This window comes from Nicotiana sylvestris, chromosome 7 (assembly GCF_000393655.2).
Source record: "Nicotiana sylvestris chromosome 7, ASM39365v2, whole genome shotgun sequence".
Taxonomy (NCBI): Eukaryota; Viridiplantae; Streptophyta; class Magnoliopsida; order Solanales; family Solanaceae; genus Nicotiana; species Nicotiana sylvestris.
Window position 1 is genome coordinate 2,476,698 of NC_091063.1, and position 15,417 is coordinate 2,492,114.

Consider the following 15,417-nt stretch of genomic DNA (forward strand, 5'->3'; position numbering starts at 1 on the left):
TTCTAGGTTCAAAACCTGGGTATTTATTCTAGACTTGTGTACCCGAGCGGACAACTCGAGCCAAGGAGGGGCTACGTACCGGGAACCAAAAGGCCATCCGGCTTAGTAAATTATCCGAGCCTCTTTCTTATTTCAAGATATGACACTAACAGAATAGGGAGTCTCGACCAGCGAGCACATCCCCGAAGATGAGAAGAGAAGGATTTCGTAACAGTTTATATACAATTCCAGATAATATCAAAGCGGTAAAAAGCAGCATTTTGCACATTAGGCCCAAACATGTAATAAAACCAGATAATAAACAAAGCCAATTATAACAATTATTCTAAGCTCGAATTCTTGAACCCTGAACCGAAGATTCTGGGTTACTTTCCCCAGCAGAGCTGTCATACCTCCTTTTTACCTACACCCCCGAGAAAGGGTATAAGGGATTTTTTTCCAACTTAAAGTGACAATCAAAACGGAATTCATTTATTATTAAAAATTCAAAGTCGCCACTTGGGATAATTTATGGTGTCCCAAGTCACCGGTTCAAATCCCGAATCGAGGAAAAGATTGACTCTATTTTACAGTCCGCGAACACAAAAATCCGGGTAAGGAATTCTGTTAACCCGGGAGAAGGTGTTAGGCATTTCCGGGTTCCATGATTCTAGCACGGTCGCTCAACTGTTATAATTGGCCTATTATCTGATTTAATACATGTTTTAGCCTATGGTTCAATTTTAACTTATTAACCGCTCTTATTCATTTTTATGACGATTGCAACATCATTTAAAATATGTCTTGAACCACGTCACATAAATGTACCCGCAGTCCACGACACATTTTATTTAACGTTGTTGGGATTTTGATTTGGGTCACATGAAATGTACACCCGAGTTTAGGAAGGTAATTTTAAATTACGCGCCTAAAGCAACTACACATTTTTCAACTTTGCGAGGGCCATAGAAAATTCGCTAAATGGCATGCCTCGAATTCTAAGGATTTAAAATTAATTAAATAAGGACCATGAGTTTTGAGGTTTTATTGTGGATGGAGTGGTATAAATTGATAAGTACAAAAGGCCTAAAGAAATGGGTTATCTATATGTATATCATTGGAGCCTTTTGTTATAGCATACTACAATTCAGAAAGGTGGAGTTGACATTTATGAAAAAATAACAAAAGACAGGTGCCAGCTTTGGGTTCATCTCCATATCATCTTCAAAAGACCGACTTTCGTTTTCAAATTCTCTAAAGAAATTAACAAAATTTTATAACAAAATAATGAATCTTAAATGACCATATGAGCACAAAAAAAAACATGCTGAGAACTATTCGGATGAACCAGAAGGAACAAAACGAACATGGACATGCAAAAATGCATTTTAAACTTGATTATAACGAAGAACACTTAAAGTAATTAATTTATTTAACACTATGCTAAAGAGAAAGTTGTAGTATCACCACTATAACTTCTACAGTACCATTTTGAAGCAGAGGAAGTTGAATCTTCACATGGTTAATTTAAGAAAATATGCAGCCAATAACATAAATTGAAGATAAGATCCTTCCACTAACGCAATCTATTTTTTTACATCTTAATGTTGACAAATTGTTCAACTTCACATACTTCTTTAAATTTCAAAATATGAACATGGTGCTACATGGGCTTGAAATCTAAATGTAAACAAAACAATACTTGCTGGTTACAAGTCATAAGCCAAGAAAAATAAAAAAAAGTAAAAAAAAAAAACAAAAAACGAGACATAGTCATGAACATACTAAAATAACGTTAACATTTGCAAATCTCAATTCACTCCATCAAAGAAACATCATTCATGCGCACAGATTCAATACGAAAGAAATTTTATCAAAAGAACCAAATCAATTTCCTTCTGCTTCAATAAAGATGCTCCGACATTTTCTAACTCAAGAGCTTGAATTACATACTTACAAGAGAGTGAATTCAAATGAATAAAATCTGAAAGTTGTAGAGTCAATACAACAGCAATAACAAAATCTCTATCAACTCTTCTTCAAACCCAAGATTCAAGGCCCGAAATATTGAAAGAAAAATTTAATGAAAATTTTTAACCTAAATTTCTCTCCTCCCCCTCCCTTTTTTTTTCTTCTCAAATTTTCTCTTCTATTTATAGCAAAATTTTCGAAATTTTTTCAGATTTATTTTTAAAAATATTTTATTATTTTATTATTTTTTAATTAAAAGAAATCCCACTTACAAATTGTTTTTATTATTTTTTATAAAAAGAAATCCCACCTTTCTTTACTTTTATTTTTTAAATTCCAACTTTAATTACTTTTATCTTATTTAAAAATCCCACTTTTTTTTACTTTTTAAAAGAGAATTCCATTTATTTAACTTTTCTTAAAAAAATAATCCACTTTCTTTTGTTTTTCTTTTAAAAATGCTACTTTATTTTACTTTAAATTTTTTTATTTTCAGATACCTTTATATTTATTTTTTAATTCCAACTTTCTTTTACTTTTTATTTTTTAAAAAATTTCCACAAAACTTTACTTTTATTTTTTTAATTTTCTACTTTCTTTTACTTTTTAAAAGAGAATTCCACCTACTTTTACTTTTATTTTTTTGATTCAATAATTCCCTTTTTCTTATTTTTTAAATCACTCCTGAAAATTAAAAAAAAAATTAATATTTTTAGGAATTCTTTTTATTATTTTAATATAAAAATAAAAATAAAATAATATTAATAGTAATAATTCACCTTTTAAAATTTTGTATTTTTACCCTATAATAAAAAGTATAATAAAGCTAAAAATTGTAGGTTAAAACCCCTAAAATATTTACATAGAAGAAGTGATAAAAAATTAAATATTGTCAATAATTAGGTGCTCACAGTCGTGATACAACATTGTGGCACCGGAGGCTCGGGCATATGAGTGAGAAGGGAATGAATCTTTTGGCATCCAAAGAAAAGTTACCAAACCTAAATATGTTGAATTAGGTTTGTGCGAAGATTGCATTTACGGGAAACAAAAAAGAGTTAGTTTCTCAAAGGTGGGAAGGACGCCAAAGAAAGAGAAGCTGGAACTAGTGCATACAAATGTGTGGGGACCAACTCCTGTAACTTCTCTAGGAGGTTCACGCTATTATATCACCTTCATTGATGATTCCATAATAAAGATATGGGTTTATTTTCTGAGAAATAAATCTGGTGTGTTTGTTACCTTTAAAAGATGGAAAGCTGAAGTTGAAAATCAGATAAGTCTAAAGTTAAAATGTCTAAAGTCTGACAATGGAGGAGAGTATGATAGCCAAAAGTTCAAAGCATTTTGCTCGGAGAATGGGATCAGAATGATCAAGACAGTTCCTGGAACATCGGAACAAAATGGCGTTGCTGAGAGGATGAACAAAACCCTGAAATAACGAGCTAGAAGTATGAGAATACATTCTGGATTGCCGAAATATTTTTGGGCTGAGGCTGTTAACATGGCAGCTTACCTCATAAATAGGGGACCTTCTGTACCGCTGAATTTTGAAATTCCTGAGGAAGTATGGACAGGAAAGAAGGTAACTCTCTCACATCTGAATTTTTTTGTTGTGTTGCTTATGTGCATGTATACTCTAATGATAGAGATAAGTATGATCCTAAAGTCAAGAAATATTTTTTATTGGCTATGGTGATGATAATTTTGGTTATCGGTTTTGGGATGATCAGAATAGAAAGATCCTAAGACATAGGTATGTCACATTTAATGAAAATGTGATGTACAAGGACAAGCTTGAAGTAGAACCAACCAACACCAGCAAACAGACAATGTCTGAAACAGTTGAGTTAGAAGAAATCTCAGAAAATGAAGTGGCTAGAGGGATTACAACTGATTCTAAAATTGAAGATGAAGAACCAGAAGCCGAATTTGAAGAAGAACTAGAAGTTGAACCTAGATCAGAACCAGAACCGGAACCAGAGATAGAATAAAATGCAGAACCAAATCTGGAATCAGGGCCTAAATCAAATTCGGATTCTGTTACTCCTGAACCTACAATGAGGAGATCTAAAAGAGTCATGAATACTCCAGATAGGTTAACTCTCTCTCTTCACTATTTACTTCTAATTGATGCTGGAGAACCAAAGCACTTTGTTGAAGCAATGCAGGTGATAGACTCTGATATGTGGAAGCTAGCCATGAAAGAAGAGATGAATTCTCTTCAAAAGAATAAAACATGGATACTTACGGAGTTACCAAAAGGAAAGAAGGCATTGCAGAACAAGTGGGTGTACAGAGTCAATGAAGAGCATGATGGTAAGAAGAGATACAAAGACGATTAGTAGTAAAAGGCTTTCAGCAGAAGGAAGGAATTGATTACACCGAGATCTTCTCTCCTGTAGTCAAATTAACTACTATCAGGTTGGTGCTAAGTATCGTAGCTGCATAAAATTTGCATTTGGAGCAACTATATGTTAAAACTTCTTTCTTGTATGGTGACCTTGAAGAAGACATCTACATGAAGCAACCTGAAGGTTTTCAAGTTTCTGGTAAAGAAAACCTTGTGTGTAAGTTGAAAAAGAGTTTGTATGGTTTGAAACAACCCCCGACAATGGTACAAGAAATTTGATAGATTCATGCATAAAAATGGTTTCACACGATGTGAGATGGACCATTGTTGTTATATCAAAAATCTTGATGAATCCTATATCATTTTACTGTTGTACGTTGATGATATGCTAATTGCAGGATCTAGCATAAATGAGATCAATTTGGTTAAGCAACAACTGGCGGAGGAGTTTGAAATGAAAGACTTAGGACCAGATAAGAAAATGCTTGGGATGAGGATTTGCAGAAACAGGTTGGAAGGAACCTTAAAGTTGTCTCAAGAAAAGTACATACAGAAGGTACTAAGCAGGTTCAGTCTTCATGATGCAAAGGCCAGAAGCACTCCACTCGGAAGCCATCTAAATCTGTCAAAGGACCAATCACCTAAGACAGATGAAGAAAGGAAGTACATGTCCAAAGTTCTGTATGCTTCAGCAGTAGGAAGTTTAATGTATGCTATGGTTTGCACTAGACATGACATAGCCCATGCAGTTGGAGTTGTCAGTAGATACATGTCAGATCCAGGAAAGGAGCATTAAGAAGGTGTAAAATGGATATTGCGATATCTCAAAGGCACCTCAGGTAGGGCACTTTGTTTTAAAAAGAGCAATATTATCTTACAAGGTTTTGCTGATGCAAATTTAGGCGGCGATCTGGATAGTCGAAAAAGTACCACGAGCTACGTGTTCACCTTGGGTGGTACTGCTGTTAGTTGGATGTCCAGACTTCAGAAAAGTGTTGCTCCATCTACCACTGAAGCAGAGTACATGACAATCTTAGAAGCTGGAAAAGAGATGATTTGGCTCAAGAATTTTCTTAAAGAGTTAGGTAAAGAGCAGGACAATTGTGAGCTTTTCAGCGATAGCCAGAATGCAATTCATCTTGCCAAGAATCCAGTGTTTCATGCAAGATCAAAGCATAACCAGTTGAGGTATTATCATATCTGAGAGTTGATAAATGAAGGAACTTTTTCCCTGCAGAAGATACCAGGATCAAAGAACCCGTCAGACATGTTGACCAAAGTTGTCGGTGTTGACAAACTGAGGCTGTGCACTGCCTCAGTTAGCCTTCAAGACTGATAGCGTGAAGGCGCCACCAGAGAATAGCAAATCTTTTTTTAATTTTCTTTCTTGATGTAACATAGGTTTGAGGGGGAGATTGATAGGACCAAACCTATTGTTGTATATGAAAATAGACAAAACAAAAGAAAGAAAAATCAAAAAGAGATGAAAATATGATGTAAGCGCTTACATCGATATTCTTGTGATGTAAGCGCTTACCTCGGCATTTTTATGATGTAAGCGCTTACCTCGACATTCTTATGATGTAAGCGCTTACATCGGCATTCTTATGTTGTAAGCGCTTACCTCGGCAGGGCATTCAAATGCCTATAAGTAGGGGTCTACATTTTCATTTGTAGATCATCCCAAAACTTCTTCTTTCTCTCTCAATTAATAAAGAGCTATTCTTTATGTGGCCGTGGAGTAGGCAAAAATTGTCGAACCACGTAAATCTTGTCTTGTCTTGTCTTGTGCCATTTATTGTTTTTCTCTCTTAAATATTCTTTTCCTTATATTAGCTTGACACGCTTCCCAACACTTTGTCCAAATCTCATTTTCCTTAGCATTGAGATGAGATATTGCCAATTGAGTTGGTCAAATGCCTTTTTTATATCCAACTTGCAGAGAATACCAGATTCACCACTCTTCAACCTCCAATCTAGTACTTCATTTGCAATTAAGGAAGCATCTGTGATTTGCCTCCCTTTTATGAATGCATTCTGGTGCCCGGAGATGAGCTTCCCAATCACCTTTTTGATCCTCTCTGCTAGTAGCTTTGCAGTGATTTTGTAGACACTGCCCATGAGGCTTATTGGTCTGAATCCTTAAGTTCAATGGCTCCTTTCTTTTTGGGGATAAGAGCAATAAATAAGGCATTGCTAGACTTAACCATATGGCAATTCTGATGAAAATGATTCATGGAATTTATTACATAAGCCTTGATGATCTCCCAGGCCTTCTAATAAAATGACATGGTGTAACCATCCAGGTGCCTTATCAGGGGCATAAGGCCTGATAGTTTCCAGAATTTTTTCCTCCTCAAATGGCTTCTCCAGCTCCCTACTATCCTCCTTTGTGATGGTGCTCAAATTTTCAAAATCTGCTGTGGGCCTCCAATGTTCATCCTCTGTGTAAAGTTTTCCATAGAAGTCTAGGATTTCCTGTTTGATATGCTCCTTCTCTTCAATGACTTCATTCCCAATTTTGAGTTTGCTGATGTGATTGTACCTCTTTTACCGGTATACACATTTTTATTCAAACTAAAATACTCTTACTAAATGTTGGATCTATTGTAACTTTACAAGCATATTGTTATATTTTTAAAGTAGTTGGTATTGCATGTATAAATTTTTTTACTTATATTATATTTTTCGTCAAATCTGTATAAATTCAGAGAAACTGTATGACTTTTGAGAAAATTTCTTATCATTTGATTTTAGTATTGTGTCTCCACACCTTTAGCTCAATACATCATTAAGGTCCGATCGAGCATGGACAAATCATTTCAAGCAAACTTTCTCTCAATTAACTTGTATGTGTGCTACTCCTACATTTTGATAAGAAGTAGTAACAAATTTTTATTTTGTCTAACTTTGTATGACTACATCTTCGTAGTAACATCCACATCTCTTTATTAGTCATCTTGGTGTTATAGACGTTCTATAGATAGAATTCACCCTTAATCACTTTTGATGCTTTTCTTCTTTTAATTTCAAAGACCTATCTTCATATGCTTATGAATACAAATGGAGACTTGTGGAAAAAAATATATATAATGAAAACGAGATAATAACATAGGAGATTGAGACAAGAGGGAGATGATTTTCTTAATCATGTGTACATGAAACTCTATACGTGGTCCAAATTATAGGCTTTGAACATCATAAGTTACAATAGGGAACTCTAATATGCTTAATTAATGCATAATACCATTATTATGAGGGTTATAGGCGTTGCATATGTAGGAGTTACTCGACAATACTAATGAGATTATGTACACCATTTATACATTTTAACTACAAAAAATAAAGTCCATAGTACTCTGCAGGTAATTTTTAAATATTTAAAATTCTGTCGAAAAAATTAAAAGATTAATGTCAAGGTGCGACAACATAAACGGCGTCGTTCCAGCCTCATTCTCCTTCAGAGAAATTCAGTACCCTTTTGGTGTCTGCTCCCACGGGCCGCGGCCATTCCCGAGCATAACTAAAAGCTTAAACGATCACAGCTGAAGAAGAAGGAGAAGGACAACAATGGCATATATAAGTATGGGAGAAGCTCATAGAAGAATCACTGATTTCTTAAACCGCTTCTCCGACGCCGTTTCATCCCAAGACGCCAAATCTCTCTCCCTTATCTTCTCTATCTCTTCTAACCCTTCTTTCCTCGTTGCTGTCTCTGATGCCCTCATCACTTTCCAGGTCACTTCCATCTCTCTCTCTCTCTCTCTCTCGCCGTTATTTCGCTTTTTATGCCCTTTAAATTTTTCGAGATTTGTTTAAAAAAATTATCTTTTGTGCATTCAATAGCTACAGAACACCTAGGCATAGCTCAAAAGTCTGATTTGACTGTGGGTTCACTTTAGATATTGAATTCATGACTGTACTAAAGTCTATTTATTTATCCTATAGTATAACTTAGAGCTTTGAATCAGATTGATGATTCCCTTTTCTGGGTAATTGGGATTCTAAGGATGAAGTTGCTGTGTGCATTTTATTACTTTTGCAACTGATATTTCCTAGTACAGTAAATTTAAATTTCGGATTGGGTTTCTTATCTCTCTTTTATGTGAGGCAATGGTCACTAATAACATAGTTGCATATTTTTTGAGATGCATTCTGGCAGGTGAATGAATGATTCTTGAAGATAGCAAAAACCCCGTTATAAAATTTGATCTTTAATTTTGTGGTTATTTTGGTGTATCGCGTGTCTTAAACAGGATGCTAGCAGAGTAATCAGACAAGCTGATAGATACTCTCAGTATGCAGATATTCTACTCCCTCTATTTCGTGCTTTACAAAGTTATCGACTCAGAAACTTGGTTGAATCTTACCAGGCTTTTGAAAAAGCTGCCAAGTGAGTTAAGCTTCACCTCTCTCCTTTTTCTTTCTTCTCCCTCTACCCCTTGTCCCCCTTCCAAGGGTTGATTTGTGGAGATTGCAGTGCATTTACTCAGGAGTTCCGCAACTGGGAATCAGCTTGGGCTTTGGAAGCACTTTACGTTATCGCCTATGAAACTAGAATTCTAGCTGAAAGGGTAAGAGCTACTCTTGTTATTTTTAGAAAATGAGACGGTTTATTGAAGTTAACTGATGTATGTTTTTGAATGTATAGGCAGATAGAGAATTGGCTTCTAATGGGAAAACACCTGAAAAGCTGAAAGGTGCTGGCTCATTTCTCATGAAAGTATTCGGAGTTCTTGCTGGAAAAGGATCGAAACGTGTTGGAGCTTTATATGTGACTTGCCAGCTGTTCAAAATTTACTTCAAGCTCGGAACAGTTCACTTGTGTAAAAGTGTTACGAGAAGCATTGAAACTGCCCGCATTTTCGATTTTGAGGAATTTCCTCTCAGGGATAAGGTTACTTACATGTATTATACTGGGCGGTTGGAGGTCTACAATGAAAATTTTTCCGCTGCCGATCATAAGCTATCATACGCTCTAAGCCATTGCAATCCTCGGAAAGTAAGAAATATAAGGTCTGTGTAGGTTCCTGCTATATTTCAGGATTACAATATTTCACTCATGAAAGGAAATAGTAGTAGTTAATAAAGAATATAAGAATGAATATCCTGCGACAAGTATCAATTTTCTGTAATAAATGCTGAATATAAATTCAAGGAGTCAGTTTTCTATTTCAAGCACCAAACAAGACACTACTACTGACAGCATTTGGTTCATCTGATTGATTATGCATTTTTTACAGGATGATTCTAAAATATCTGATACCTGTGAAGCTCTCAATCGGCATCTTACCTAAAACTTCACTTTTGGAGAAATACAATTTGACTGAGGTATTGCATGTCTTCTAATTCATTTTGAAATATTAAGATTATTTTGGATAAGTAAGAAGTATACCATTTACTTATATCAACGGAAAAACTGCTACTGCATTTTAATAGCTTGGATTATCCTATTAGTCAACTACTATGGGATTAGGCATTTTGCTAGCAGTTAAGACCTATCTAGTCAGGTCTAGGTACTCTGTACTAGCTTGCTATAGTGGCATTACTATAAAATGAACTGCCGAGATATATGTATTGAGTGCTGCTCAAGATTAATTGAGAATATATGTTGGTATTCAATCTAAGAAGTTCCTGTGACTTACATTAAGCCGAGCAAGATTGTGATTTCCTTTCCCATGGAAAACATGTTACACTCAGATTGCATCAACAAAATTGATACTATTAGTTTAATGGTTTCTAGGAAGAAAGTGTCTGTAGTGTATTGTACCAACTAGTTGGCCAATAAAAAATTGTATTGAGCTTTTTGTCTATTCTTTATTGTCATAATCGTCTATCTTCTTTAGTGTTTATGCTCTTGCTTTGTTTATTCCTTCGTTCTTTGACATGAAAAAATGTACTCCATGCCATGATCTTTTACTTGGAGTAATTTCCTAGAAGGTTAAAGGATTGTTGATATTCTACTGTAATTAACTTACGTCAACTCTGTTTCTGGTTCAGAAAGATCTCAACACTGCTCTATGGGTCATGAGAAGCACCAGAGTCCTCTTTTCTTCTATTAAAACAAGTTATTCTTTTGCCCTATTCAACCTCTTTTTAAAAGAAGTTTGGTACATATGTGAAGTTCATTGCACCCTTAACCTCCCTTCTTTTTCCTTCTTTCTTTTTTATGAAGTTTTGAAAACTGTGTTCTAAAACTTAACCCAAAAAAAATTCTCACTTCATCAGAAGAGGGTAAATTCTGAAAAGTTTGTCCAATGTAGAAGATCAATGTATTCAAAGTACTTCTACTAAGAGGAGTTAGTGAACCCGTTTATTTAGTTGAGCTTGGTAGGTCTTTCGTTGTCTCTGGATGATGACAAAACAGTAGGTCTGTTCGATAAAATGATGTCTATCATGGGAAATACCATGTAGCTTTCTAGTGTTTAAATGCAAGGAGGTGCAGTTCTTATGAATCAGAATGCATGATTGTTTACTTTATGTTGAGTAGATGTAGAAAACAATAGTTTCATGCTTTGTAATCTGACACTCATTTTTTCCTTTTATATTATTTTTACAGTACAACAACATTGTGCTTGCTCTTAGAAGGGGGGATCTACAACTTCTTCGACGTGCTCTGCAGGAGCATGAAGACCAGTATGTTTACTTTTCCTTATTACATGTGAGGGATTATATTTGCATATCCTAATAGCACCCCTACCTTTACCAGGTTCTTAAGGTCTGGTGTTTATCTTGTCCTGGAAAAGCTAGAGCTCCAAGTTTACCAGAGGTTACTAAAGAAGATGTACGTGTAATACTTTTCCTTTTTTTTTTCCTTTCTAATTGTATTTTGATATTAACATCACTGTATTAATGGTTATACAGCTATATCATCCAGAAGCAGAAAGATCAGAATAAAGCTCACCAAATCAAGCTAGACTTAATTGTTAGAGCTCTAAAATGGCTTGAAATTGATATGGATGTTGATGAGGTAAACTTTTTGGCTCTCACAGACTGGTTGGTTAAGATTTCAGCTTCCACTTTCAATTGGATTCTTCCTTCACAACACCCCCCCCCCCCCCAAACAACAACAACAACATACCTAGTGTTGTTCCACAAGTAGGGAGGGTAGTGCATACACAGCCTTACCCTTACCTTTATGCAGGATCTTAACCCCCCCTCCCCCCCCCCCCCCAAAAAAAAAAAAAAAAAAACCAAAAAACAAAGAAACGGCTTCATCGTTTACTTACATAACTGGAGCTATATGTTCTTTGTTACAGGTGGAGTGCATCATGTCCATTTTGATATATAAGAACCTTGTCAAAGGATACTTTGCCCACAAGAGCAAAGTTGTGGTTTTAAGCAAGCAAGACCCTTTCCCCAAATTAACAGGCAAAGCAGTCAACTCATAGCGACGAGGCTGTGCCAACTGTATCTCTACAACTATATTCGTTATGGAATGACAGATTCCCAATCACGGTAATGGCGCCAAAGCTTGGTGCCCCTCGGTTATGATGAGGATGACTGCTAGCTCCAGTCGCATGATGCCGTTAACACAAGTATGATTATTGCGGGGACTGCTTCTACCTGATTGACGCTGAACCCAATCGGCATAATGGATGTAACACAATTTTGCAGTTTTATTTGTTTTGATAACAATGTTAAATGGTGGCTGTAGAATTGATTTAAGAAATCTGAGACATTGCTTATTATACTTAACGTTCCAGAGTGTATACTATGCTGCAAGACTTCAACTTCATCCAAAAAGTTCAGTGACCTTGTTTCATTTTAATTTCGGAAGCAGATGTGCTCATTTTTAATCTTGTCCCATTTGGTATTATCATTTCAACATCCAATTTCTACTAAGATGATATATTGCTTTTAGAGGTCCCACATTCATTACAACTAGTATTCATACCCGTGTGCTGCGCGAACAATAATAAATATAATTTTTCATAAGAAAATATAACATGAAAATTCGGTAGATACAAAGGAGCATGGAAATGTTATTATTTTTGGAACATATAACTGTAATTGATATTCCTACAATGAAGTCATAAGGACACACAATAAAGAAATGTACAATTATTTCATGAAGTCCAATAATATTCTTTATAGCCTCGGAAAAGCAAGTCATGTATACCAGCTAAAGTGCCACAAACAAAGGTTTCTAATACCCTGAAAATTCAGAAAGACAACAAAGCCATAGTCTTTCAAGATTGAAAAAATCAGACTCATACAGGAAAATAATTATTTCCTACTTGCACAACCTTGACATCCACAATGTACATACTTTATTACAACAACTTTCCTAAGGTGCGTGGGACACGATATGCACAAGTAGTTGCAAAAATTGTGATCCCGAGGTTGTATGCAGTGCAAGCAACAGAGATGCTCATATCCAGGCTGCATGTCAAAATACAGGAAATAGGAAAGAATTGAATATAAGAAACAAACAGATTTTGTAAGTTGTGGAGGATGTTGGATTCAAACACCTTCTTCAACCTTTCAATCAGGTTGCGATCTGCATAATGTTGCTCCAAATAGACCTCATACGCTCTTTTAGATATTTCATTCCTTCCATATTAAAGGTCAAACATATTTGACCCTCTGATGTGCAATCGTGAATATGAGCCAGAATGCTTCACACTTTCTTTTACCATCATTAGGGTCATTGCAATTTTTCAAAACCCAAAAAATAGAAGTTAAGGTCTGGAAATTTTAATCAATAATGTAAGACAAAAAATATTACTCAGTTTCACCTTGCATCAAATTACTCACCTTCTCTCATTCAAGCATACAACTCGTGTAGGATAGGCTCAATCAACTACCAACCCTCGGGTATTTATATGTTTTTTCTTGACCCTAGGTATTTTTCAGCTGCAAATTAAAAAAAAAACTTATTTCATGTGCAAGAAGATGAACAGAGTAGTAACAGTTCCCATACCCACTACATGCACATAAATATAATTTATAGGTAAGTTAAGATTTTATAGTCAGTAACCAGCACCTTCTGGGTTTCTATTACTACAAAAGTACATATTTTGTACGTAAGCATTTGAATGTTTCCATCAAGGATAGAGTTTTATCCTGAAATATCTATGATTCTTTTGAATCCAGACTGCCCTATAATTACACAAAGGAGTGATATTGGTAGGCTTTCTCTGGCTCTTCCTAAACCTCCATCCCTGCCACCTGCTTAAACCTGATTAAGGGGGATGGTATAATAAGATGTAATTATTTATACAAGTCTAGAATTATGATCAGTAATTTCAACAACTTATAAAGCTACCAATAACAGTAGCTTCTTAACTACTCATAAGAGGAAAAGAATATAGAACCATAAAAGAGATATTGTTGTTATGGAAATGCAACATCCACACCCTTCACCGAATAAAGAAAATGACATAAGTAATTGCATAGTTACTTTGCCATAATACTCTTTTCTAGATTGAACATCTGGAGCACTATAAGTCGGAGTAGCCTTGAATACAACAGGGTCGACAATAATTGCAGGAGGAAAACTATTTTTACCTTATTTTTTCCTAGTGTAGAAATATAAATATATACAAATCAGTAGAATAGCATCAAACTTTGAGTATCCAATATCATATATCCTCAAGTGTGGAGCTACACTTTCATTAAGAAGGGTATTCTGCAGCTTACTAATTTTTACTACCGGTATAGTACAATGGAGATAAAAGTGCCTAAAAGGGGAAAGGTTGTAGTTCCCACATAACTTAGTATGTAGCCTGAAATGACAACAAATCAAACCAAATGATAGAAGCATTGCACATAGGGAACCAATGATTTGAAAAACATAAAAATTGTGGCCTTTTATAATCATAGAATTATGACAAAAGGCCTCAAATACTATTTCATTATCCTTCATAATAGTAGTATATGAGAAAAGTGATTATTGACAAAATAAAAAAAAATATACTTCATATTCGCTGAAGCTTTCTGCATTGGAAATGCACCTAACATGTTTTTGCCAACTGCATAGTCAATAACAATGGCAAGATAAATGAGAGTTAATATCACCTGTATCGCACAAAGCAAAAGAAAAATAGTTAGGCAAACAAATCGTTAGCTTTTTCTTGCCATTATCAAAACAAACCAACTTAAATACAGCAGTGCCATCAAAATTAACAATATATAATATCAGAAAATAGTCTCATTGAAGCAAAAAGAGATTGATGAATAATGATCTCCCTTGCTGCATTCTCACCAGTCTGCAACAAATGGTGGCATATAACTTTTTCAAAGACTCAATGACGCGAAGTGTACAATATTCATCTAATGCAATAAAACCAAAGTAATTACATGAACCTAAGTTTAGGCACCTTGATACATTAGTGGTCCGCCTGTATATTATGCAAGTCCATGAAATAACAGAGTATATATTAAAACATTCCTAAATTATTGAATATAATATATGAGCAACATTCTAGTAGCACATGAAGAACCAATCAACAGAGAAGCCAACAATATTATCAAAGCCGAAAAGCGCAAAAAAACTCTAAGTTCTATTGGGGGTTTAAGCTCAAAGTGCAAATGGAGAAAAATCACAAATCTGTATGTATGGTCCAAGACTTGTCTATAAGAAAGAATATCAAATATATGAACAAAGAAATTGAAGAAATTTTAAAGCCAATTACCATTCCCAAAGGTAAGTTTAAAAGAATGAAGGGGCTTATTTAAATTGTGATTTGTTTGTACTTCCAAGTTACTTCGAAGAACAAATAATGGTATACACTTGTTTTACTATGAATAACACGTGCCTTTGATTAGTTAGACCGTTTATAATCTATTAATTAATTTAAACATATAACTTAAGAGCTTATTATACTATCATTTAATTAATAGAAAGATAAGGCATGGAAAATTCCTCTTTCAGCCTTAAATTTCAGCAGTTAAAAAACCATATGACTTATAGATACATGTGTATCACTATAATTTTTAATAGTACTATAACAACATAGCTATTGTTTTTAGATAGTACTATTTAACATAAAGAATTTTCTGAAGCACCACCACAAAAATAAAAATCATGCATAACCATAGTTTTTCATTTTTAACAAACATCTACTACTTAAAAAATTGAACAGAAGCAAAAATAGCGCAACAAATAA

General features: G+C 34.7%; 1 protein-coding gene across 1 annotated transcript; it reads left to right on the top strand.

The window, feature by feature from the left end:
• Nucleotides 1-7,743: 7,743 nt before the first annotated feature.
• LOC104243095 (enhanced ethylene response protein 5) lies at nt 7,744-12,102 on the top strand. Its single transcript, XM_009798244.2, has 9 exons — nt 7,744-8,041; nt 8,560-8,696; nt 8,784-8,877; nt 8,955-9,319; nt 9,547-9,634; nt 10,863-10,939; nt 11,013-11,087; nt 11,168-11,273; nt 11,563-12,102. The coding sequence occupies exons 1-9, from the start codon at nt 7,874-7,876 to the stop codon at nt 11,692-11,694; spliced, it is 1,242 nt and encodes a 413-aa protein (XP_009796546.1). The 5' UTR covers nt 7,744-7,873; the 3' UTR covers nt 11,695-12,102.
• Nucleotides 12,103-15,417: the final 3,315 nt, after the last annotated feature.

What these genes read in the sequence shown, in the direction of transcription:
- LOC104243095 (XM_009798244.2), top strand. Translation starts at nt 7,874, where the DNA reads ATGGCATATATAAGTATGGGAGAAGCTCATAGAAGAATCACTGATTTC. An exon ending in CGGAAAGTAAGAAATATAAG is followed by an intron (nt 9,320 to 9,546) that starts GTCTGTGTAGGT and finishes CATTTTTTACAG; the next exon opens with GATGATTCTAAAATATCTGA. An exon ending in CAGAGGTTACTAAAGAAGAT is followed by an intron (nt 11,088 to 11,167) that starts GTACGTGTAATA and finishes ATGGTTATACAG; the next exon opens with CTATATCATCCAGAAGCAGA.